Here is a 24735-nt window from a genome sequence, read left to right as displayed (position 1 = left end):
TGTGTTTTATGACACACCTGAAATGATTTGTTTTGAGCATCAAATATTTGAAAAATAAAATAATTTTCATCTTTTTCTTTACAAATATTACTATTTAATTTAATTGAAGAATTTTCTATGAATTTTATAAACTACAAACGCATAATATAGTTTCGAGCCCAGAAAAGTTCAGTTATCAACTTATTAAAAGGCCCATTAGAGATTTAAAACGAATTTCAAAACTTCCCCTTCATCAATTGACCCCATTTGTCTCATTTTGAAAACATCTAGCGATCTAGATTTCTCTATGAACTAGTTAGTTTACCCCTCAAAGATTAGAACACATGAGGCAAGATAGATCAGAAGATAAACAAAAGATTTGTTGTTTCAGGATATTGAAAAGAGACTCATCACATTAACCAAATATATTTACATTGCAAAACAAAAGAGAAACCATAATACACAAGAAGATAACCTATCCCCGCTCTCTTTATATCTCTTTGTTATCAGCTTCCAACGGGGATGGGTCTCTCTCTTTCTCCTAACCCGAGCGGAGAACGGGACCGCCGTGGAAACGTGATCTCTCGAAGCACTCTTGGCATCTCAGGCTGCCTTAGCGACGGGTGTTGTATCTTCTCAAACTCTTTCTTGATCTTAACGACTTGGCTATGGATAGGAGGAACACAATCATGCCCATCATCTCCATGAATGGCCTGCTTCTTCTCCATCACAAATCGGCAGTGAGGCCAGAAGAATTATGTTTGTATGTTTTTATGATGTTTGCTTTTTAGTTTCACGCGGGAGGCGTGTTTATAATAGTATCTTGAACAAAAAAGGACGACACGAGTTGTTGATGAAGGGAAATTAGGTTGGTGAGCAACGCCAAAATAGTCTATTACACATCTCTATCTCTTTGTGTGTTGTAATGTAATAAAGAAGAGACGTATCATTCTTCCTTGTAAACAGCATGAAAAGAGGGTCCGGTGTTGGGTGAGTTGTGTTAATGTGTCAGCTTCAAAGGCAGGACACGTCTCGATTAGTGATGATAACTGGTACGTATTTCCCAATTTCTGCTTCTTTCTTTAAACCCAAGACCGAGAGATTCTTCAAGATTCTGACCTTCTTTCTGTGGCGCTCAAAAGTTTAGAAGCTAAACAAATTTAATTGAGAAGAGTTGCTTGAAGTTGAAAGAGACTTAATTGAAACTACTCATTAGAAATTGCTTTTGTTTGAAAAAAAAGTTTGCTTTTGTTTGAAAAAAAAGTTTGCTTTTGTTTGACGAGTGAAGACTAGCATGGACTTGTTTAGAGAATACTAGAATGGGCTTCTCATGGGATTCTAATTTGATTTCTTTGATTTAGCACCAAAAGAAAACAGATAAATTGGTTACTTTCTTTTCTGAATGGTTAGCAAAACCATAAGTCATAACTCTCTGAATATATCACATACACTAGAATCCAGATTTTGTAACATCTTATATATTAAAACAACAGTCACAACTTTGATTTATGTGTGATTTTTTTTTTAAAAATGGATTTAATAGACACATTCCTAAAAAGTCATGTTATCTATATTATTAAAGTTGAAGTACACATTAGGATTGTTTGGTAATATGAATAGTAATTAAAAAAATAGTAGTGTTTGGAAACATGGATAGCAGTAAGTTAGAAAAAAATAATAATGGGCTTATGCTACTAAAAAAATAATGGGCTTATGCTACTAAAAAAAATTGAAAGTCCATTACATCATATTAAAAAGTAATAGATCTATGTTACTTGATATATATATTCAAATCAAAATAATAATTTAAAATTAATTTATATCAAAATTCATTCAAAAATTTACATATATTTAAAATTTGATTTTTACTAACATATTTTCCAATAACTATTATAAAAATGTTTTCAATATATATAATAAAAATACAATACAAAGCCCAATTTCAAACACCAACTTAAATTATAGTTTTTATATTTCACATTAAATTTTAAAATATAATATATTTGATTATTTATATGATTGTACGTATAAAATATTATTAATTATAAGAAAACTTATTTGATGGTACGTATAAAATACGATTAATTATATGATAACACATATTTTGTAATCTATGATAACACATATAGTATATAATAGTGATTAGGGATGGGCGTTCGAATTCGTTTTCGGATCTTTTTGGGATTTCGTGTTCAGTTCAGATCTTTGAGGATTTGGTTCTGATTTGGATAACCAATTTAAATAGGTTTGGTTTAAATATTTGGATAGAGAATTAATAATTATTTAAGTATTTTTTGGAGTTTTGAGTATTTTTTAACTATTTAAGATATTTACGTTTAATTATTTGTATATATTTTTCAAGCATTTATGCGAACTTAAAAGTATCATATATATTTTGGATGTTTTTATATATATTAAATCTAAAATAAATTAATATATATAAGTATATAAATCTATTTTGGATACCCAAATTAATTCGGTTCGGATCGGATTAGGTTTCAATTCTTCAAATACCAACATTTTGAATAATTCAGATATTTAATCTATTCCGGTTCGGATTTAGTACTACTTATTCGGATTGAGATTGGTTCGATTCTTCGAATTCGAGTTTTTTGCCCAACCTTAAATAGTGACATAAAAAGCAAATAGCATCATATTATTTTAAAAAATACATCCGCACGGACGTGCGGGTCAAAATCTAGTATTTAATTATAATCTTATCATTTAAATTTTGGGCCTAACTAATATTTTTATTGGGCTATCAATAATTGGATTTAAACAATAGATGATCCATTGGATTTATAGATAGTATAAATTAAATAGATATAATTTAATGTTGTAATATTATACCTCTATATGTTAATTATTTAAATATTTATCGATGTTAACTTTATTATACACTTTCCAATAACTTTTAACCAATGAAATTTAATCAATTCAAATATTTTCATTTAATGCTTCTTAAAAGTATAAAAAAGTATCTTAAACATATAAAAAAAATATCTTTGTGAAACAAATAAAAAATATAAAACATCTTACTTTCGGGAACGGAGGAAGTAGAAGACTTTCTATTATAAGGCTAGCATTGGCTTTCTTAAGGGATTATAATTAATGTGATTTCTTTGATTAAAGAAAAACAGATAATTTGCTTCTTTTTTTTTTTTGAATGGTTAGCAAAACCATAAGTCCTAACACTCTAAATATAGGACATAAGACTAGGCATGAGACTTATTATCCGAGATCCGAATTCGATTCAAGATCCGCTCCGGATCCGCTCTGAAAATAGGACATCTGGGGTGCCCGGATCCGAATCCGGATAGTAAAATCTTGGATCCATGCAAACCGAATCCGGATCTGGATATCTTAATTTTTAGGTCCGGATATCCGGATCCGTATTTTTAAAATACATTAAATTTTTAATTTTTATTAATATTTATATTTGATATATTAATATTTATACATGAATTAATCTTATAATATTATATTTTAGTTTTTACAATATTACAGACATATATAGATATATTTATAAATATTTAATTTATGTATTATATTAAAAAAATACTACATTTTTATTCGGATCTGGATCCGGATATCTGCGGATAATAGAATATCGAGACGAATATCCGAAATCCGGATATCCGAAAACCACGAATCCGGATCCGGATATTAAATCCACGGATCCGACGGACGCGGACTCTATAATAGAGTTACTCTATTTTAGTGTGAAATATATATGACATTTTTGTGTTCTATTGGAGATGCTCTAACTATGGGCTCTCTAATCACTTCTGATTTTTTTATGTTAGATATCAAGTAAACATAATAAAATTATAAAAACATAAATGAGAAAATAATACATTTTTAATAAAACTAACTCCATCCTTAGGATTCATGAAACAACCAAACACTGTGCTGCTTAAACTTATTTCTAAAAACACTTTCCACGAGAATCGAATAACTCAATTTCTGTTTTGAATTTTATAAGAATCCCTAGTTCTACAACTAAATGGTGTAGATATTTACGTATTAAACTTATTCTTGTAAGTGTTAAACTTATATATTTGGCGAATGTGATATATCGTATTAGAAAATTATTTTTCTTATAATTATATATAAATTTATTTTTAAAATTCGCCTTAGGCCCCTAAAACCCTTTTCACGACACTGCAAACAGAGTAACTAGTTCACATTTTATACAACCATGTTACTTGAATTATTCTGAACTTTTGAGTTTATTATACCTTTTGAAAACAATTTTCAATATAAATACTATATAGTATAGAATTACAAAAGTAAATTGAATGTAAATCTTATAAGAAGTCATTTACCATGACTTTTTTGGCTGCTTATATAAAAGAGAGAATACCCTCCTTTTTGTTCTCATACATATTTGTTAATTTTTGAAAAAAATAGTATATAAACATTAAAACATATATATATATATATATTGAAATCATCTTCAGAATCCGAGTTGAGAACAGTTCAAACTAAATTACCATTAGAAAATAAAACCGCATCAACCGTTTCAGAACGTTAAATTTTAAATGAATTTTTTGACGACCGAAAAATGACAGAGCATCAAATCAAAACAAGAAAAATCTTATATCTTCAGAGTTCAGAATGATCCCACGCTTCTTCTATTCACTTGGGACCCATTCTTTCAATCAAACTCAGATTTGATTATCTAAAAAGGCCACTAGATTTACGTGTTCTTTCTTATTAGATCTTCGTTTTTCCCGATGTCGAAAGTCGTAGCCATTCAATTTACGGTAGTCTAATCAGTTTCCATCTATAACCGACGATTCATTTAGACCGGTAAACTAAAAAAACTATATTTGTGTGTTTCATACAAGAACAGATGCGGACTCCAAAATTTACAGACATGCATACGAGCAGCTCCATTATTTAAAATTATCATTATATTGTTTTTAATATCTTCTATAGAAGAGTTCCAACTGTTTTTATATCTTTTTATTTATTTTGGTGGGATACTTTTTTTTTTTTTCCATCTATTAGAATTATAAAAGGTAAAAACCCAAACGAAACAAAAAAAGCCCAAAGATAGGCAAACAAAGGAGCAACCAACACATGGGCCTCCAGCCCAACCGTTCACACAAAACAAAAGAAACCCAAGAGGAAGAGGTGAGTCAACTCGAGCACTCTACGCGTCATTCTGATAGCGTTGGAGACACGTGCCCGATGAATGAAACTCCACCAAACTTCACGGCATGAAAGACGTCGCCGGAGCAGCTCACCGGCAATCCACCGGAACAGGATGTCGCATGAGAAGAAACCGTCGGACGACTTTAGAAAATAAAATCTCGATAATCTTTGTCTCAATAAAGCTTCAATTGAACACAAACCAACCTTCAAACATCGATTCACTTGAAAATGTCACGGCCCTCACAAAGGAGAGGAAGAAACAATCGCATGTCAAGATCGGAAGTCAATCGAAACGATGAAGATCAAGGAAGCGTAGATCTAACATAATCCGGATGAAATCCGGAGATAATCCAACAACACCACCGATGAACAAACGGCCATTGTGGAAATCAAAGCCAGCGATCACCGGAGTGTCTGATGTATCGCCGGAGCCAAAAGCCGGAAGCTCCGTCAAAGAAAACGCGAACAAACCGGAGCCAAAGCCAGCCGACCATCGTAAGGAAGGTGCGACGCTGGAAGAGGTCCAAACTATGGACGCAATCACCGTAAACCACTGATCTGAGTTTTCTCTCATACCTTCCTCTGTATAAAATAGCTAAGAGAGAACAGAGCAGAAGGAGAGAGAAAACTTACGGCCACTTCTCTTTTTTTTATTTTGGTGGATACTTATTTTTATGGCACGTTCCCTGAGTTTTTTTTTTGTAAAAAATTAAACAAATAAAAATTTGATGTGACATAACGATGAAATAAACTAGGATACTTATAATTTAGTACCACAAATGTAACGATGTCGAAAAAGTACCATAACTGTACACCATTTAGTTGTAGAACTAGGGATTTTTATAAAATTCAAAACAGAATCACGTTTTATACGTATGCTACAACGCAAATTTTTCTCATACGAGTCGCTTAGTCGCTCGAAAAAGTATAATAGCGATGCCCGTTGGACTAATTTTTCTGCATGATACAATTACAAACTATTGTAAGCATTCTAGACCAAGACAAGAAAAAAAAAACATTTTTATTTCTATTTTGTTGATGTAATCTATAGTCTAGCCAAGCTTTTGGACGTGATTTTGACTGTCACTTAATAATTTTTCACAATTTTATAAAAAGTTCACTATTTATTTTTTAAAAATTTAAACAATATTTTTTTGACATCTTAACAAACATACCAGGACTGGGTGTCAATATTTGGACAACCGAATTGCTAAGGGGAACGAGTACATTTTTTCTTGTGATTTTGACTGTCACGTAATAATTTCACAATTGTATAATAAAAAGTTCACTATTTATTTTCTCTAAATTTAAACAATATTTTTGACATCTTAACAAACATACCAGGACTGGGTGTCAATTTTTGGACATCCGAATTGCTAAGGGAAACGTGTAACTTTTTTTTTACAGATAGGAAATGTGTACATGTATATACAAATGTACAAGTTAGTTGCTCTCGCTGCAGGAGAATTACTCTGACAAAAAATAAAGTTAATACTAAAAATATTTACAAATGACGACAAAAAGTAAATTCCAAATGTGTGTATCTAGGCATAAAGTTATCCCCTATATATTATTTGAGAAGCATTGCAACATTTTTTTGTAGCCACGTGTCATCACTAGAATGATTTTTAGAATCCTTAGAGAAATATGTTGGTCCATCTAAATATATAATAAACTTTTTATTAAACCACAATAAATACATCATTAATGTGCTTCATTATTTCCTTAAATAAGATTACGGAATTACCTAATGTGGCTAAAGTATATATGACAATTAATGATTTTGAATAATAAAGATTTGATAAAAATAACTGTGTATTATAATTATATTTGTTTAATTTTAAGCTATTAAAATAAATTAAACAATCATAGTAACCATATAATAAAAATTAAAACAATTATTTATATATTATATTTTGAATTTTTAAAAACGAGTATAAATTACTAAAACTGTTAAAAATTTCAAATTCAAATTTTTAGATCTATGATTTAAAACTTTTGTTATGACATGATACAAATAATTAAAAAATAATATAAGTTGAAAGTCTCATTTAATAAGTATCAAAAATAAAAGATATAAATCATTTTAAATTAAACTATATGCCATATAAAAATACATAAATATTTTAATTTTGAAATTTACTTTGAACATTTTTTTTGATAAAAAATTTGAAAAAATATTGATAACTTAAAATTTTAAAATTACTTAAACCATTAATCCCACAGTGAAAATTTTGTTATCACTAATTTAGGGTTTTTGCTATAACAGATAAAAATGATAAAAAATAATATGAGAAAAAAACATCATCTAATAAATATTAATATTAAAATATACCATATATATGTTACTATCATTTTAATTTAATTATATATCATATCAAATAGAAAAAAATATTTTTTTGATTTATAAAATTTATTTATATGTTCGCACCAATTTAATTATATAAGTAGTAGATAATGACATTTTAATTATTCAATATATATTTATTATTTCATAATATGTTATAAACATATTATATATAAAATAATTTATATATTTATATATATAATATTCATCCCGCGCAAGGCGCGGGTCTTAACCTAGTTACTTATTAGTAAGGTAGCTTTATTAACACATAGGGGACAATTTGTTCAGGAGAGACATGAAGTAACTCTCAGTTCAACAGTCAATTTTTTTACCTTTCTAAAGGCTTGCATATTATTTATAGACTTATAGTTAGTAATGTCAAATGGGCGGGTTATAAATGGGTGGTCCGTGTCCAAATAGATATGGTCCGAAATGGACAGGCCCATAGTGAACCATAAATAATTTTTGTCCAAATGGGCGAACCCAACTACATCCATGGACAAAGTTGGGCTTAACCAGTTAGACAATGGATGGTCCAATAAGCTTAAATGTCTAGAGTTCAGAAAATTAGGGGAAAACACTTTCTTCTGCACCGTCTTCGTTCTTCTGCGATTTCGGTGATTCTTATGCGATTTCTTTTCTGATTGCTTCGTTTCTTCTCTGATTGCTTCGTTTCTTCTCGGATTGCTTCGATTCTTCTTTGATTGCTTCGATTCTTCTTTGCTGTCTTCTGATTTCGTCAACTAAAGGTTTGATTTCGTCATCTTCGAACTGTTTATGTGTGATTTGTGTTATGTGTTTTCATTATTATAAGCTATTGATTCGTATCATTGGATACGTATTAGATACTTTGATAGATCGGTGATTTGTGTTCATAACAAGTTGGTCGTGACTGCTTCCGCAAGAGCTCAATCCAAAGTCACGAGACTCACGACTCACGAATAAGGGAAATTCTTCATGAGAGTGACCCATTTTGCTGTTTAGATGAACTTATTTTTAAAATTGAAATTTAAGTCTGATATGACATCTTTAAAATTGAAACTTGAATCATTGAATTTTTAAAACTGAAATTATGTTGTTTACGTTAATTGGATTATGGGACCCATGGACAGCCCAACAAATTATAGTCTTATTTGGTTATGGTCTCATTTGGACATGGTTCTATTTGGGCTTCGACCAGAAATGTCCAACAAAAAACTGAAGCCCATTCGGACACACCCAAACCCGCCCATTTGACATCTCTACTTATAGTACAACCGGAAACGGTCACCAAAATAAAACAAATTGATAATCAACCAATGAACCAATGCTCAATAGTGTAAAAGGGAAATTATGGAGCTTATTTGAAAACTTATTGGCACATGAACTGTTTCCTTAATTATGAGTTTCAGTTCCACCACAATAATAATTACTATATAGTAGATAATAGATGTAAACATGTTAAAAGAGATGAGGGATCACGTGAAAGCGAGTGATGAATCGTACGTACGTGCGTGGATTGTTATACGTGTAGGTTAGAATTCAGACCTGGTGTATGTTTAAAAGGGAACCAGGATATCTACCCAAATCTTTGCTTTTGATATTCATATCTTTCATGCAAACTAACGTACTTATAAACTTTATAGGGTATATATAATCGGAATAATCATATATATAATAATGTGGCATAAGTCATAACATGTAAATTGTAATTGATGCAATGTAATCAAGATCGATCAAAACACGATCACAAACAAGTTCACTTGATCATCTCAGAATTGATAAATTTGGGACTTTCGTAGCGTGGAGGGGGCAACTCCCAGTTGATAAATTTATACTTCATGTCCCGGCCCTGATTTTTAATTTTACCAATGCAACGGTTTTCGTCGTGGTTAGTTGGTTACATTTGTTTTGACAGAAAAAAATTGCAACATTTTTTTTAACTGCTAGTGCGTGTTACATTGTATTTCAGTATTTATATGGTTTTTTGTTATTGTAACTTTTTTTGAACGGAGGCTTTTGTTAGTGTAACTTGACATGCGTTATTTTAGTTGAATAGCGTAGATATGTAACGTGGGCTAGTTTTGACCCCAGAAAAATAGAAAAAGAGTACATGCCCTAGTTTGTGTAGTTGAGTTGAGAACCATATATATAACGTCGTAGATTGGGTTTTAGTTGAATATCGTAGATATGTAACGTGGGCTAGTTTTGACCCCAGAAAAATAGAAAAAGAGTACATGCCCTAGTTTGTGTAGTTGAGTTGAGAACCATATATATAACGTCGTAGATTGGGTTTTATATTTTTTGGCGATCTATATAACATGATACGTTCGTGCGTGCAAATAAGAAAAGTCAAACACATGCACAATAATAGTCATAGAGAAGTGAGGCATAGCGCAGAGAAAAACCCACGCGTTTAGGAGAGAGGAGACAATTCTGGTACCAACTTTAATGTCGTACCGTTGCATGTAACCTACTTCCCTAGCTTTGCCGCTTCATTTTTGCCTTCTATCTTTTTTCTCTTCTGGTTCAAGCAATATTTCAACTCTGATCTAATTTATAATTTAATTTGATCTTAATGTAAAGCAAACTAGTATCCGCTACTATGGACAGTTACGCTTCCGTCAAGCTCAAATTTAATCTTTAAAAAAATTATTATTATTTTTGATCCAAATTATTAACTTAAGAAAGTTATGGATGCTGGGATAAAATTATTTAGAATGCATCATTCCATACAATTTCATAAAATACACTTTAAAACAATTCCACATATTAAGTGAAACAAAAATAAATAAATCCTTCCATTTAAGAATATGTGGAAGGAATCATTTCATTTGATCCCACATGGAAAAGGTTCCAGTTATGATAAAATTATCTAGAAAACATTCAGAAAATTTTTGTTAAAAAATGGGAGGAAATAGTTATTTTCTAAAAAGATTCTGCAACGTAAAGGTAGAAGAAATAACGAAACACTTAATTTCTGCTTTATTCATTTTATTTTTCTGATTGCTACTATTCCATTCATCTTCGTTCTATATATTCATATTCTGTATGTTCTTATAAATGGTTTTCAGTTGCACCTTAATTAGATCAACTCTTATCGAGCAAAATATTTTTGTTTTTATGTAGTATATAGTCTGGCCTTCCAAAAAGGGCGTTCATGCATGCTTCGATTTTAAAAAAGTATGCTAAGTTTACCATATTATGTGATCAACATTCCAATTCTAGCTTGTACGCACAACTCTTTTACCATAGTATCTTATTATGTTTTTTTTGTTACATAATTTATCAATATACTACTATGCTCTCCCAGTAAAATAGAGGGTTCTAGATCCTGGCGAAACCATTTGGCACAAACATTTGGGTTCGGACGGTAGCGACGTGCATGATATCACTTCATCGGTTCAAGATACTCTATCGACATTAATCAAGACGGTGAAAGAGATTTAGGATAAATCTTAACATTTTTTTAGTCTATTAACGATATGAATTTTAGCACAAATATATGAAATTAGTGGACATTAATTTCCGTAATTAAACGCGAGAGGTCATTAGTTACAATCAAGCAACAGTAGGAAGCCCCTAAAGAGGCTACACAGTACACACCATGAAGAAAGAGCCCTAGTTGAGACAAATCCACGTGAGGCTTACAAATAAATACAGAGAGCAAAACCCCAAATAAGCAAATCTGCCATAATCTCGTAAAAAGAACACACAAAACATAACCCCACGTAGAAGGAACAATTTCTGAGCGCCGCCAGTGTTATTAATTCAGAGACATTATTTCACGATTCTCAATCCCTCTCCTTTCAACTCACAACATCATAATTTCCTTTCCCAGCTACAAACTACTGTCAAAAAAATCATTTTAACTAATTTGATTTATTGTTATTACCATAACACCACTTTAGCGATAAAGTTAGGGTAATTTCAGCAATAAATTAATATAAGTTTCAGCATTACAATAATGTGCTTTTTAATGTTTAGTTAGAGATGTTTTTTTTTTTTTTTTTTTGAAAATTAGTTAGAGATGTTTGAGTGCAAAAATCATATTTTCCGCTTTTAGACTATGGCTTTGATTGGTAACATGTGGTATCATTAATTTAGTTTGAGTTAGAGGTCTAAATCATTAGCAACTCAAAAATGTTACCAATCATACATTAAGTTTCATTTTCTGATTTAAAGTTTGAGTTAACATGTAGTATCTTTGAGTTAAGATTTTGACTTACACCCTTTGTAATTTTGATACCTCAAAACTTAATGCAACATCAAGGAAAAATCCATGTTTTAGAAGTTGGGTTAGCATTTTAATAAATTTTTCTATTTAAAAAAAAGAAACTAACGACAATTAAAAAAATCAACTACAACTGTCAAATTTGAGTTACGTTAGTAGTTTCTCTTTAATTTATGGTTTTATACCCACAAAGTTAGCAACATCTTTAGGAAACTGAAAACAAATAATTTCATATATTAGTGTAAATAATTAAGTTACGTTTGTATGCTATTTTGTTTGTAAATTTGAAAATTTTATTTATGGTTTTAAACCCACAAATTTAAAAGTATCTTATGTTTATCATTTTTATTATAAATTATTGTTTTAAAATTATAAAACAAAATGTAACTAGAAAATAATATTAAATGATAATATTTTTACTTTTAAAATAAAAAATAAATAATAATATTTTTAAATTTTAATAGGTGAAATAATTTTATTAGAGTTATAACTCTTTAGAAAATAATACGTACAAATTACAACTTATTTCTTGTCAAAATTATTTCACATATTAAAAGTAAAAATATATTCTTATTTATTATTTATTTTAGAATAAGCTTATGTATTTTTTGTTTTTAATAAATATTCATTATGTATATGTTTTTAATTATTTGTATCACAGAGCTTCAAGCCTTTGCTTGGAAGGTTAAAGCACCTACGAAGATATGTCATCTTATATGGCAGCTGCTATCTGGCCATGTTGCAGTAACGAGGAATCTAGCGAGACGCAATATGAGATGTGACAACTACTGCCCACGATGTGGAGAGCTAGAAGAATCTGTAACCCATGCTATTTTTGAGTGTCCACCGGCTCTACAGGTCTGGACCTTAGCATCTACCCCGTCAAGTCCTGGCCTATTTCCTGTATCAAGCATTTACGCAAATATGGATTACCTATTCTGGAGAAAAAACAACATTATCGAGCCGGAACAGGGCAAGGATCTTTATCCCTGGATAATTTGGTACATTTGGAAGGCTAGGAATGACAAACTTTTCAGAGGAATAGATAGAGATCCTTTGGAGACAGTCCGACATGCAGAGAGTGAATGTCAGGCATGGTTTAATGCGAATGAAGTGGTACAACCTATGGTACAAGAAGTCATTTCAGCGGAGACCCAAGTCATAAGCTTGGGGAACATTTGCTTGCTAGATGGATCTTGGACAGCCTCCGCTCAGTATACTGGATGTGGATGGGCCTGGTTGGACAATGGAGGAAACATTCAACTGTTGGGGACAAGAAATCTCAATCGACGAGAATCACCTTTGCATTCGGAGGTAGAGGCTCTGCGATGGGCAATGGAGAATATGCTGCAACACTCAACGTGCCAGAACTTTGGGACAGACTGTAAGGAGCTGATAGCAATGATAAAGGATCCTCATGCATGGCCCAGCTTTGCGACAGAATTGGAAAGGATAGAGACGCTGCTGATTTGCTTTCCGGATTTCAACATCATTCATGTTCCACGAGCGCGCAATCATTTTTCAGATTTTTTAGCCAAGACTGCTAGATCCTTCCATAGGAAGTTACATTTTGTTGGTTGTTCTATTCCGGTCTGGTTACCCAGACCACCTCAAGCTTGAGTAATAGAATAGCCGTTTGACGTCAAAAAAAAAAAAACTATACTGCAACTTATACATCAAAAATGTTACCAGTCATCAATTTTAATAAAATGATAACTTTTGTTTCTACTGCAAACTTACCACATAAATTTACAGTTTTTACCACATAATTTTTACTGCAAGTTACATCAAATTACAATATATACTGCAACTCGAACTCAATACTATATGTCACCAGTCGGAGCCTATATATAGTAGTTAAAACTTCAAAACATAACTAGTCAAAACAACTTTTGCGTGTTTCAAATTAGTTAGAACGGGGAACATTTTGAAACGATAATTCAGTTTTCACTCTATATTAGTTTAGTTTCAGTTGTTTTCAATAAAGTTTTCTGAAAGATCCATGTCTTACACTAAAAACAAAAGAATAAATCGAAATGATATAAATAACATGATCGAGACACCTTTATACTCCTGACAATAACGAAGCTAAAAGGAGAATATATTAACTACGTTATTGTTACTTATCAAAAAGACATGTTACATATTATTCCAATTTTATGCAAGTCCGTAGAAAAATAAAGACACAAGTCCGAACGTAGAACATGAGCGTCTTTAACTAAACCTACTTTTGCATTCTACATCACTGATAGAGTGATCAGAAGTAAAAAAAGACGCAAGTCTCTTTTATTTAAAAATTTAAAATGAACAGTGTAGTTCTTTTTATCTCTATCTATAAATATCATCTACCATCATCACATTCAGGTACTCAAAACCCTAAGATAACCCACAGAACAAAACAAATACTTTCTTTGCTTACAAAAAGAAACTTCCTTAGGTCAAATCATGGAAGAGGCAATCATGAGACTTGAAGGTGCTGAGCACAGAGAAACCAACAACCATTCTCTTAAGAGAAAGCCGTCAAGAACTTCCTCCACCGCTCCTGGCTCACCCGGAGGTGTAACCATCGCAAAATCTGCCCCTGGCGCCGCCGGCGGCGCTTCCGGTGGCACAACGATAAGGTACCGAGGCGTGAGGCGTAGGCCATGGGGTCGTTACGCTGCTGAAATACGCGATCCGATGTCGAAGGAGAGACGATGGCTCGGAACGTTTGACACAGCCGAGGAAGCAGCTTGCGCATACGACTGCGCCGCTCGAGCCATGCGTGGTCTTAAAGCTCGAACCAACTTCGTCTACCCATTTGACTCTTACCACCACCGTCTTCTCTCGCCTCCTCCGATGAACATGTTCCTTCTTCGCGACGTTTTAAACTCTCAGCCTCTTTCTCCTTTCGCTTACCCACATTACAATCTTTCTAACGTAAGCGGCCTCCTTAACGAGTCCTTCACTAACGTTAACGATGTCTCCGAAGATCATTCGCCTAAAGCGAAGAGGTCAAGTACCATCGACAGCGACAACATGATATCAATCCTCGAACCAGAACCAGCTGGGTCTGGTCTTCTTCAAGAAGTTGTTCAAGGCTTCTTGCCAAAACCTATCTCTCAACAAACTTCAACCCCTCCTAAGACCAACCAACCGTTTGTTGGTGTTTTCCCGACAATGCTAGAGAACGGTTTTCAGACAGATCTTGGTGTACCAAATCACATCGATGTGGAAGGGAACGGATTCAATCAGGTGAAGTATCATGGAGAGTTGGCTTGGGCCGATCATGCGAGTGGGTTTGATGCAGCTAAGATGCATCAGAATGGAAATGGCGGAATGTTTTATCAGTATTGCTTTCATGATTATTAGACCATTATTGTTGCTCTTCTTACGTTTCTTTAAGGTTATGAGAAATGAGGTTATGGGTAACTAGCTCAAAAGTCATGTGTCCTTTGTTTCTGTCTAGTTGTATGATCAGTTTATCGCCCATGATAGATTGTTTTTGCAAGGACAATATTTATCTTTAAATTTTACCAAAAAATATATTTATCTTTAAAAATAAAAGTAAGAAATTTTATCTGAGTATGCTTATTGGGGTACAGTAGTGTATGAGAACAACTAATTGATGGTATATGCATATGGACATATGTCGAGTATGAGCAAAGTTACGAAGAGCAAGTAAAACGTATGGGGAAAAAGACAACACCAAAAGGACAAAAGGAGATCTCTAGAAATTAGATACTATTGTCTAATAAGTTGACTTCAGAATTCATAAAGACAGCCTTTGTCTTCTTGCTTTTTTCATCTTTTCTCTCACCCTCTCAAATCATAGGAAGCACATATTTTGATGTTTACTATATCGTCAAGTCGGAAGTACATATTTTAAATCTGAAAAGGATAATTGTCTGAATACTTGTGTTTTCTTTAGGTAATTCAGGTATTAGTCACAATAATTCAGGTATTCAGATATGAAAATATGTATTATTATTATTATTATTTTTGAAAATATGTATGTATTTGGCACAACCATACTTTAAAACTAAGTTTTGATGTGCTTAATTGCATGGTACCGAGGAAAATATCAAGCTAATACAACGGAGAATTTTTCTAGTCATATTTGGGTTAGGAAATCTACTTCAAAGGTGGAGAAGAGAATCCATTTATTGTAAAAAGGTTTTGAGGTGAATAAATTTAACATTCATTAAAAAAAAAAGGAGAAGATAATCCATTCTTTTAAGGTTTAAGAAAACTCTTTTACTGAGAATAAGGAAATAATTAGAACTTTGATAGTTGTGAGAACTTTGATGTTTAATTTTATTATTGTTATCAAATTTGTTATTAATTAAAGAAGGTCTATAATTAGTCAAAATCAATATTTCTTTCTATTTAATAATAATTTTCATTCTAACATTTTTTTTATTACACAAAAAATGTCACTTTATAATTTTTATACAAATTATACTTACAAACAGTATCAAAATGACATTTATTCAGAAACGAAAAGAGTAATAAAATATACAAACAGTATCCAAGATCTTTTTAACTTTGGTAATTTCAAATTAATTCGAGCTCGAACAATGCAAAAGCTTCATTAAACAGGAAGAATAGAATTACTCAGCCTGTAATAGCGAATTTAGGAATGCACAAAGAGCTGCATTCTAAGTAATTACATCTATATTTCCCAAATGGGGTATAAATCGAGAACATATAGAATCAAATGAAAAACACAGAGTGAATGAACATCACGAAGCACTCTTAAGCTGAAGGCATCTGCCATAGGTTGTCTTTTGGTTTTAAAAAATACGTCAGTATTTTTGGTATAAAAAATGCATCAGTTGTTACGATAATTATTTTATTAATAATTGTTATTTTTTAGACTACCCCTTTTTGGCCGGCTATTAACTTATATCTTACCCCATTTATATTCAGTGCATTGCATTGTAGTCGTATAAAATTAAAATTTTGGATTGCACATAAAAGAGGCCACTATACAAATTCCTTTTGTACAAGTTAATATATACTTTTAAACTGAACCTAAGAAAGAGTAAGAAAGTGTATACTAGATAATTGATGGGAGTAATAATCATGGATGATCATCATCCATTAAACACAAGAAAAGGACTGACGTGGCTTGTGGGAATAGGAGTAGTTGAAGCATTATGACAAGTTGAAGGATATAGTTGGTCCTTAATGGAATGCATCATCATTCTCGTGATGACAAAACAGAAAAGGAAGTTATAGCTTATTCAAATCTAAAATTGACCATATAAACACAAAGAAGGATAACTCTTTATTCATCTCGAATCCTCTTACCTTTCATATTGAAATTATGAACGACAAAACCGAGATCGAAGCTACCATGGAGAGTACTGCAGCAGCAAGCACTGGCGGGCTATCTCGTCAGACCAGCATCACTAAGACCAATTGCCTTTGTTCACCGACCACTCACCCGGGCTCATTTAGGTGCAGGCTACACCGAACTCCTTCCCTACAACGTACCAAGAGCGTTGAGGCAACAAACGTACTTCAAGATTCTATGGCTAAGCCGGGTGCTTCTAGCACCGGGGATGAACCGGCTAAGTAGTCGCTGGAATAGTAGGTTCGCTTAAGTGTTTTTTGTTCTTTCGAGTATCATGGATCTTTTTGCTAGCTAGTGAGTAGTAACCAAACAAGGTTGCGTTTCATTTTTGTTGTTGACCAACGAACTTTTTCTTGACGTAGGCCTATAATCTTCTTGGACCGGACACCAAAACAGGTTAAATTAGTCGATTCTCAACCGCCGGTGTTTGAAATCGGATCCCTACAAATTTTCTCCATTTGGATGGCCAGCCGGATAGTAACATTTCTATTTTTCATTTCTCCTCTGTGTCTTGTATTTATTGGCTTTATGTATTACTTAAGAGTGTGTAAAACATTTAAACTCACTAGATGTTAGAAAAAAAACATTTAAACTCACTATCTTCGAATGTCTGATACATATATTTATTGATAATTTGTTCACTTATCAATATTGGTTCAATATTTCAGATGTTTAAATTTTGTCAAAAACATATATTTTTTTCTAGGTATTAATAAATTCGGCTCCTTAAGATATTGGCCTTTAAAGTGCTTCAAAGGGCAGTATGTATAAAATTGGTGTCTATCATGAGACTACAAAGGACAACTGTAAAAACGAACTTAATGCTGATAGCCGGGTGTAGTTGACTGGATGAATGCAAGACGTTACATTGCTTAGAGCAGTTAAATGTCAACTTCACTTCTGAATATCTGACATGGTACATTTCTAACCACTGAGCTACTCCAACTCCGGATTAGTTGGGCTTCGGCATAGTTTAGATTATTCGAGAAAATAACTGTAAAAACGATTACAAGTTGGACCCTCACATCCTCTTTCTAAGCCGCTTGGGCTTGTTTCATGGTGCAAAGTCAAACCAGCGATGGGCCGGATCAACCTGGTTTGCAAAAAAAAAGAAGCTGCATCTCTTTTTGACCACGCAACAAATACAAATCTTTATATAGGACCACGTTTTTCTTACGTTCTCCACTCAAAATTGCGCATTATTAAGGCATCTAATTCGATCAAACTAGGACGAATAACCAACAGTAACTACCTTGTCTACCATTTACCGTTCCTTTCATACTCATGGCATATACCTTTGAGGCTTTGAACCTTATAACCCGTTGGCCCACGTCTCAAGGGTCCCAATAATGTGGTATGTATTGTAAAATGTTCTCGAATCAATAAACTTGCTTATTGTTGAAGCTAATTATCTCTTAACCCTATATCGTATTAGATCCTTATCTATTAGACTATCATTATACCATATTTGTAGACATGTGCGTCGAATAATTTAAATCGGCCAAATCCTTCAATATTATATTGCTATATTTTCTCGCAAATACATAATAAAAAGGGGAATACGATTCACCCTCATCTTTTTATGTTTTCTTCATGTACCACATTACATCCCTTATATAAGGATACTTCCTATAGTTTCAAAGGTATCACTAACAAAATCATATTCAAGAACAGAAAAAAAAAAGAGCTAAAGAGGGTTTTCATTTGAAGAAGAATGACACTTGGAAACTCCTCTAACCACAAATCTCATCATCATCCTCGTCATCACCGCGACTCGGTGAAGGAGTTTCGAGTTTCCTTTGCAGCTGAAGAACCGATCCATGTCTTGGAGTATGAGGATATGAGGAGGACTCAGAGCGAGAGAATGAGTAGGAGAGAGGCTACAAAACAAGTGGATGTTGACAAGGAAGCAGATGAATTCATCAAGTTTGAGCATAGGAAGTTCTGTAAGTGGACGACGGCTAAGAGCATCTAGAGCCGTCTAGTCCATTGGGGATGAATAATTAAAAAACAAAACAATAAGGACATATACCATATTTTATATATATATTATTGAATTATATCGATGTATTGTGCTCTGTCTTCTTCCTTTTTTCTTGTCACTATCTTCTGGTTTCTTACTGTGGTTACTTTTTGTAAGAAAATTGATGTCGTTTGTTTCCTTTATCTAAAAGGGTGCATGGAAATAAAAATTTAAAACTATAATTGGTAATTTTCTTGAGTACTTTCAATTTATAGTATTTACATTTTAAAATTTTAATAGGTATTTAAATAATTGAACAATACTAATAACTAGAAATAATACGAAAAGACAAAAGTCAAATTAGAAATTCTAAGACAATAACATCGACCATATTATAAATGACTTTTTAAGTATTACAAATTAATTAATTTTTAATTTTCTTTGATTTAAATATCAATTTGAAATATTTGAGCGATAGAAGTGTCATTAATCCAACTTTACCTAGTTTTATTATTTGGATGAGTGTTCGTTCGATTCATGGCTTTATCAAAATCCATATTCATTTGTAAAATCATTATCCCAGGAAGGGGTCAAACGTTTCTAGATTCAAAATCATTAGGGAATCTATTTTCTAAGAAACTTGATTTGTAAAAAAATAGTTTTTAGAGAAAAAAAAACCAAAAATTGTTTCAAAAACCACAAACAATCAACCTCTTAATGGAGAAAACCCTAATAATCTCCAAATTTCAAATAAATGTATTCTAGATGCAAAGCCATTGTTTCCTTAGCCTACGCTCAAACCCTACATGATTATCGCATTAATTAACAAATACAAGATATAAAATTTCATGCATATAGTTTCATCTAAAATGTAAACAGAAGAGCTTAAAACACAGCAATTCAAGTCCTTTATTATTATGAAAAAACCCCTTTTTCATTACCAAAAAGGGGGAAAACATAAAACACCAAACGGGTAAAAAAAACATAGGACATAGCAGAAAAAGAGACAAAACAGAGGATACAGAATGTTGGTGTTTTCATAACAAAAGCAAAATAAAAATGGAAAGTGTTAAACAAGATAGTTCCACCACCACTAGAGAATGGATCTGCAAAGAGGACATGTTGTGTGATTATTACCAAACCAGTTGTCTAGACAAGCTCTGTGGAAGAAATGCTTGCAAGAAACCAGTTCACTCACTTCCTCTTCCTCTTTAAACCCACAAAGACACACACAACACTCAACACCTTCCTCTTCTTCTTCATCTTCTTCTCCTCCTCTGTTCTCACACAGAGACTTGAACTGCGTTATCGAGATTCTTCTTCTCCTCCTAACACAATCCTCTTCACGCTCCTCTATCTCCATGGAGTCTTCAGTATCGGATCCGACAATTCGGAAAACGGACATCACCATGTTCTTTAACAGAGTAACTGAAACAACCGTGTTCATTACCAGAAGTGGTAGTACTCCTTCTGACGCTGTCGGAAATTGCGAAAGGCCCATGTCTTGTATTTTCTTATTGTCGTATCGTTTACACAGAGATTGTGAAGCGTGAGTTAAAAGTTTGAGAGTTTGAAAATCTTCCAAAGGGAGAGAAGAAATAGAGAGAGAGAGGAAGGATTAGCCGCCACTCATATTCCGGTGGGCGATTTTTTTTTAACTAGCGGTGGTCTAACCACGTGTAACCACGAGAGAGGTTGAGGTTAAAGACTCATCACCTCTCAATGATTGTGGTGGTGACTTGATATTCGTCTTTTGTAACGAAATAAATCGAAAATGTGTCTCTCTGTTGTGTTTCTGTGGTTACTGTTTCTCTGACACGTGTTGTGAACAGCCATCCAGGTGGTGCGCTGTGGAGAGCTCATTGTTCTCCCGAGGTGAACTCACAGCTGACACGTGGAAACTCAAATCTCACGGGTTGTTACGTAAGCTCGTGGCTCCAACAAAAATGGCATTCTCTTGATCCATGTAACTATGTAAGGTATCAGCCTATTACACACTTAAGAATGCGAATAAAAAGAAGAGAAAAAGAATAGTATAGCACTAAACCAAGTTTTTGTTCCCAAAGTAGCACTCAAGGCTTAAAGTCACAAAAATAGGTTTTATTAAAGAGATAAATATACACTTATACCCTTTGAGTTAATTAATCCAAACCTTAGGGTTTAGAGTTAAGGGGGTGGGGTTTTGGAATTAGGGTTTAAAATTTTATAAAAAATAAATACTAAAATAAAAAATAAAAATTTATAAAACAGTTTCAAAAATTACTTTTAAACTATAAAAAGAAAATTTGAAAAAAAAATAAAAAAAAATTCAAATTTTTTTTTAAAAAAAAAATTCAAATTTTTTTTTAAAAAAAAAATTATAAAAATTTCGAATCTGAAAACATATAATCTGAAACTATAAATTTTTTTTTTTTTTATTATTATTTTTTTTTAATTTTTATTTTTGTTTGTTTATTTAATTTAAACCAAGGATATTAGAGACATTTTGCCCTTCAATGAATGTCATTTTTGTGACTTTCTCCTTCTAGTGCTCTTTTTAAGACATAAACTTCAAAAGGTGTTATTATTGACAATTGCCCTAAAAAGAATGTAAGTTTCAGATTTATTGATGGGTTTTAACATTACATGTTGAAGCTTTAAAACTTTAACAGCTGGAATATACATAAGAATCAAAAAACTAAATACTGAAGAGTAACTGTATAAAGTACCCGCTTTTGTCATAGTAGAGGTTCAGCGAGTTCCATCTCGTTCGAACTCTGTTGTTGTTGTACAGAGTCAACTCTTCGACCTCCTACAAAGTCAATCCCGAGAAGTTGCCATGGCCAGCATACGTATCTAGCACTGTTTGAACTGTTCATATCTCGATGGGTTTCTAACTCTTCAACTTTACGGTTTAGCTCTTGCATTCTTTCCCTCAGCCTAGTTGCCCTATTGTCTGCGAGTTTTAGAGATCACTCTGCTGCATCCCTTGCTCCCATGGCTGCTGCTGCCGTCTCCTCCTTGAACTTTAGTTTCTTCTCTGATTCTTTAATCGCTTGCTTTGCTTCTTCAAGTTCTTCTTTAAGCACATGCAGCTGAACAAACAAAGGAGTCATAAGAGTTCAGACCATCACTTATATAAATTCAATCATGCATTGACAAATTAAAACAATTAACTTGACAACTCTACAGCAAGCAGAAAGCCACTCACATTTTCATTCGCTATTCTCTCCTTTTTCTTTAAGTTGTTCTATTTGCCGCATTCTCTAGTTAAGCTCCTTTGTCTGAGAGTCCAATTGTTTCCTCAGAGAACTAGTCTCTTCCCTGATTGATTAACAAAAGTAACGTGGTCGACGTAAGTTACACCAACAAAAGCAAGAAAATGATCACTGCAGTGGACAAATAGTTACTTGTGCGGACTTTCATTAAACATCAATTAAGATGTCGCAAGCACATGGGGAATCAGATTCCTACTATTTGGACTTGTCTGGATAATGATACATATGAATCCTAGGCAACCCTATGCTCTGCTCTGAGGTAAACCAACTCATTTACTTTACTAGCTTCATTCCTAGACTTATCAATCTCCCTAACGAGCTCCTCCACTATCTCATTCGCACGCTTGATAACACCATAGGAAGACCTGAGAAACTCTTAAAGCTGCTAACTTTACCAGATACCTTCTCAATCCCCGACACAAGCATACGAGACGAACTCTCAATCTCCCCTTTCAACGCATCTCTATCTCTAACAACCTCATCAAGCTTAAACTTCATCTCATCTTTACTTTTACTCACACTCTCAAGCTCCTTTGAAAGTCTCTCCTTCTCCTTAAACGCTTCGTCTCGTTCCCGCTTGGACTCTTCGCGCTTCTTGATCACCTCGTGAGCGAGAGCCTTGAGCCGATTGAACGACGCTTGGAGATCCGATTTCGAACTCTCGGCCGCTTCTCGAGCCTTCTTCTCGCGATTAGCTCCGTCACCCTCTCGTCTTGTACGTCTTCACGAGGAGGATCGTTTAGAGCAAGGGGAGATGGTTCGTCGGACTCGACGTCGCTGAGGACAGCTTCTGCGTCCTCGTTGGAGCTTCGAATCTCGGGTTTTGATTTATTTTTTACAATATTTTAACTTACTCCTTAGTTACAGAACTTGATGGGAAACTTTTCATTTGCTTTAGGCCCAACCGTGGTAGTTAAGCCCGTTTAAGAGTTTAATTACAAAAATTATATTTCAGTTACATGCTAAAAATTCGATAAATTAATAAGTGTCATAAATTAATAAATTTTACTGGTTCCGAACCAGCTTCTAAAAATATGACACAATTCAATAACATAAGAAAATAATAAATTTATATTTTGTTTTTATTTACAGTGAAATTTATCTTTAAGTTCTTTTAAATATTTCTAAGTACATTATATAATTGAATAAAAACAATATAAATTTATAACCATAAAAATTTAATCAATATACATATACGGTAAAATCAAGTATACTTTATATTTTTACATAACACATATTTTAAAATATATAAATATGAAAAAAAAATCTGTAAATTAATAAAATCAATGTCCTAATATTATTAATTTATAGAACTTTTACTCTATACACTATAGAACTGAATAAAAAAATATAAATTTGTATACATAAAATTTAATCATTACATATTCTTCATAATTTTACATAGCATATTTTAAAATATATAAGTATAGAAAAGAAAATTTATGCAAATTAATAAAATATCAAGTTCTAATATTATTAATTTATAGAATAATTACTGTATAATGTTTTATCATATACAAATCTATGCATTTAGATTGGAGGAGTGAAAAAGTCCGGTTCTATTATCGAACGGCGAAAAACCATAAGTAGCAAGATAAGAAAAAAAACAAAGTGAAAAAAAAAACCATAGTTGACAATAATTTACTTATGAATTACTAAATTATTTGATAGTCTTTTAGTATATGCAAAAGTGTAAGTAGTTCATTAACAATATAATTTTTAAAAAAATATATAAGTTTGCCCCTTGTTTTATAGTATAAATTAAACTTCAAATAAATATATGTACATGTTGACTAGGCCTAATATTGACATGCTCTACAGACTATTAATTATTTCACTTCAACGGTTATGTGAACTCTCTTCTTTTGTCAAACATACTTTGTGCATAAATGTAGTGTGGAAACATAGATAACAGACTTGACATTTATAAGCTATAGTTGGTTTTATTTCGTTAAAAAGTTATACTAGTAGACTTATTAAACTTGAGTTATGAGGTCGTAAATCGCGAGACAGCAAACCCCAGAAGTCAGTCCACAATAATATCGTACTACACTAAATATAAAAGTATAAAACGGATTTATACGTATCCACGTACGTATATATGAGGTAACGTAAATATTCATATCTTAAGAAAATCAGCTAGGAAAGATGGTTTTCTACAAAAAAAAAAAAAATATTCATACCAATATATCTCTAGATATACGCTTAAAGACATTTGTCATCTTCTACTTAATTCTCCTGCAGCAAATGAGATACACGTGAATCCATACTTGTGAGATGATGAGATCTTTAGGGTTTTTATGAACTTCCAATAGTTATATTCGAATTTGCCCAATCCTCATGTTTTCGGTCTAAGGTCGTAATCGGAAATCAATCTTCTCCACTAACCGTAGAAGAAGCCTAAGTTTGGGCCACACATATATATATAGTAAGATTAATATCTATACGTGAATAGAAAAAGGAGTATATCAT

At 32.5% G+C, this 24735-nt stretch overlaps 4 protein-coding genes and 1 pseudogene across 4 annotated transcripts; 2 read left to right on the top strand and 3 right to left on the bottom strand.

Annotated features, from left to right (window-relative positions):
* Positions 1 to 372: 372 nt before the first annotated feature.
* BNAA08G19180D lies at positions 373 to 1434 on the bottom strand. Its single transcript, XM_022690223.2, has one exon. The coding sequence runs from the start codon at positions 705 to 707 to the stop codon at positions 486 to 488; it is 222 nt and encodes a 73-aa protein (XP_022545944.1). The 5' UTR covers positions 708 to 1434; the 3' UTR covers positions 373 to 485.
* On the top strand, positions 931 to 15845 carry LOC106360118 (ethylene-responsive transcription factor ESR2-like). Its single transcript, XM_013799714.3, has 2 exons — positions 931 to 1031; positions 14140 to 15845. The coding sequence occupies exons 1-2, from the start codon at positions 983 to 985 to the stop codon at positions 15051 to 15053; spliced, it is 963 nt and encodes a 320-aa protein (XP_013655168.2). The 5' UTR covers positions 931 to 982; the 3' UTR covers positions 15054 to 15845.
* A 2827-nt stretch (positions 15846 to 18672) lies between these two features.
* LOC106360120 lies at positions 18673 to 19255 on the top strand. The gene has a single exon (XM_013799715.3). It carries the CDS (start codon positions 18758 to 18760, stop codon positions 19016 to 19018), a length of 261 nt encoding a protein of 86 aa, XP_013655169.1. The 5' UTR covers positions 18673 to 18757; the 3' UTR covers positions 19019 to 19255.
* A 648-nt stretch (positions 19256 to 19903) lies between these two features.
* On the bottom strand, positions 19904 to 20947 carry LOC106360121 (probable E3 ubiquitin-protein ligase XERICO). The gene has a single exon (XM_013799716.3). It carries the CDS (start codon positions 20505 to 20507, stop codon positions 20100 to 20102), a length of 408 nt encoding a protein of 135 aa, XP_013655170.1. The 5' UTR covers positions 20508 to 20947; the 3' UTR covers positions 19904 to 20099.
* Positions 20948 to 21592: 645 nt separating this feature from the next.
* On the bottom strand, positions 21593 to 23152 carry LOC111199972 (annotated as a pseudogene).
* Between the last annotated feature and the right edge of the window lie 1583 nt (positions 23153 to 24735).

Source organism: Brassica napus, chromosome A8 (assembly GCF_020379485.1).
Source record: "Brassica napus cultivar Da-Ae chromosome A8, Da-Ae, whole genome shotgun sequence".
In the NCBI taxonomy this organism is placed as follows: domain Eukaryota; kingdom Viridiplantae; phylum Streptophyta; class Magnoliopsida; order Brassicales; family Brassicaceae; genus Brassica; species Brassica napus.
The sequence above is the reverse complement of the archived record's forward strand: the minus strand, read 5'-3'. Positions and strand labels throughout refer to the sequence as shown.

What these genes read in the sequence shown, in the direction of transcription:
- LOC106360121 (XM_013799716.3), bottom strand. Translation starts at nt 20,507, where the DNA reads ATGGGCCTTTCGCAATTTCCGACAGCGTCAGAAGGAGTACTACCACTT.
- LOC106360120 (XM_013799715.3), top strand. Translation starts at nt 18,758, where the DNA reads ATGACACTTGGAAACTCCTCTAACCACAAATCTCATCATCATCCTCGT.
- BNAA08G19180D (XM_022690223.2), bottom strand. Translation starts at nt 707, where the DNA reads ATGGAGAAGAAGCAGGCCATTCATGGAGATGATGGGCATGATTGTGTT.
- LOC106360118 (XM_013799714.3), top strand. Translation starts at nt 983, where the DNA reads ATGTGTCAGCTTCAAAGGCAGGACACGTCTCGATTAGTGATGATAACT. An exon ending in TCGATTAGTGATGATAACTG is followed by an intron (nt 1,032 to 14,139) that starts GTACGTATTTCC and finishes AAACTTCCTTAG; the next exon opens with GTCAAATCATGGAAGAGGCA.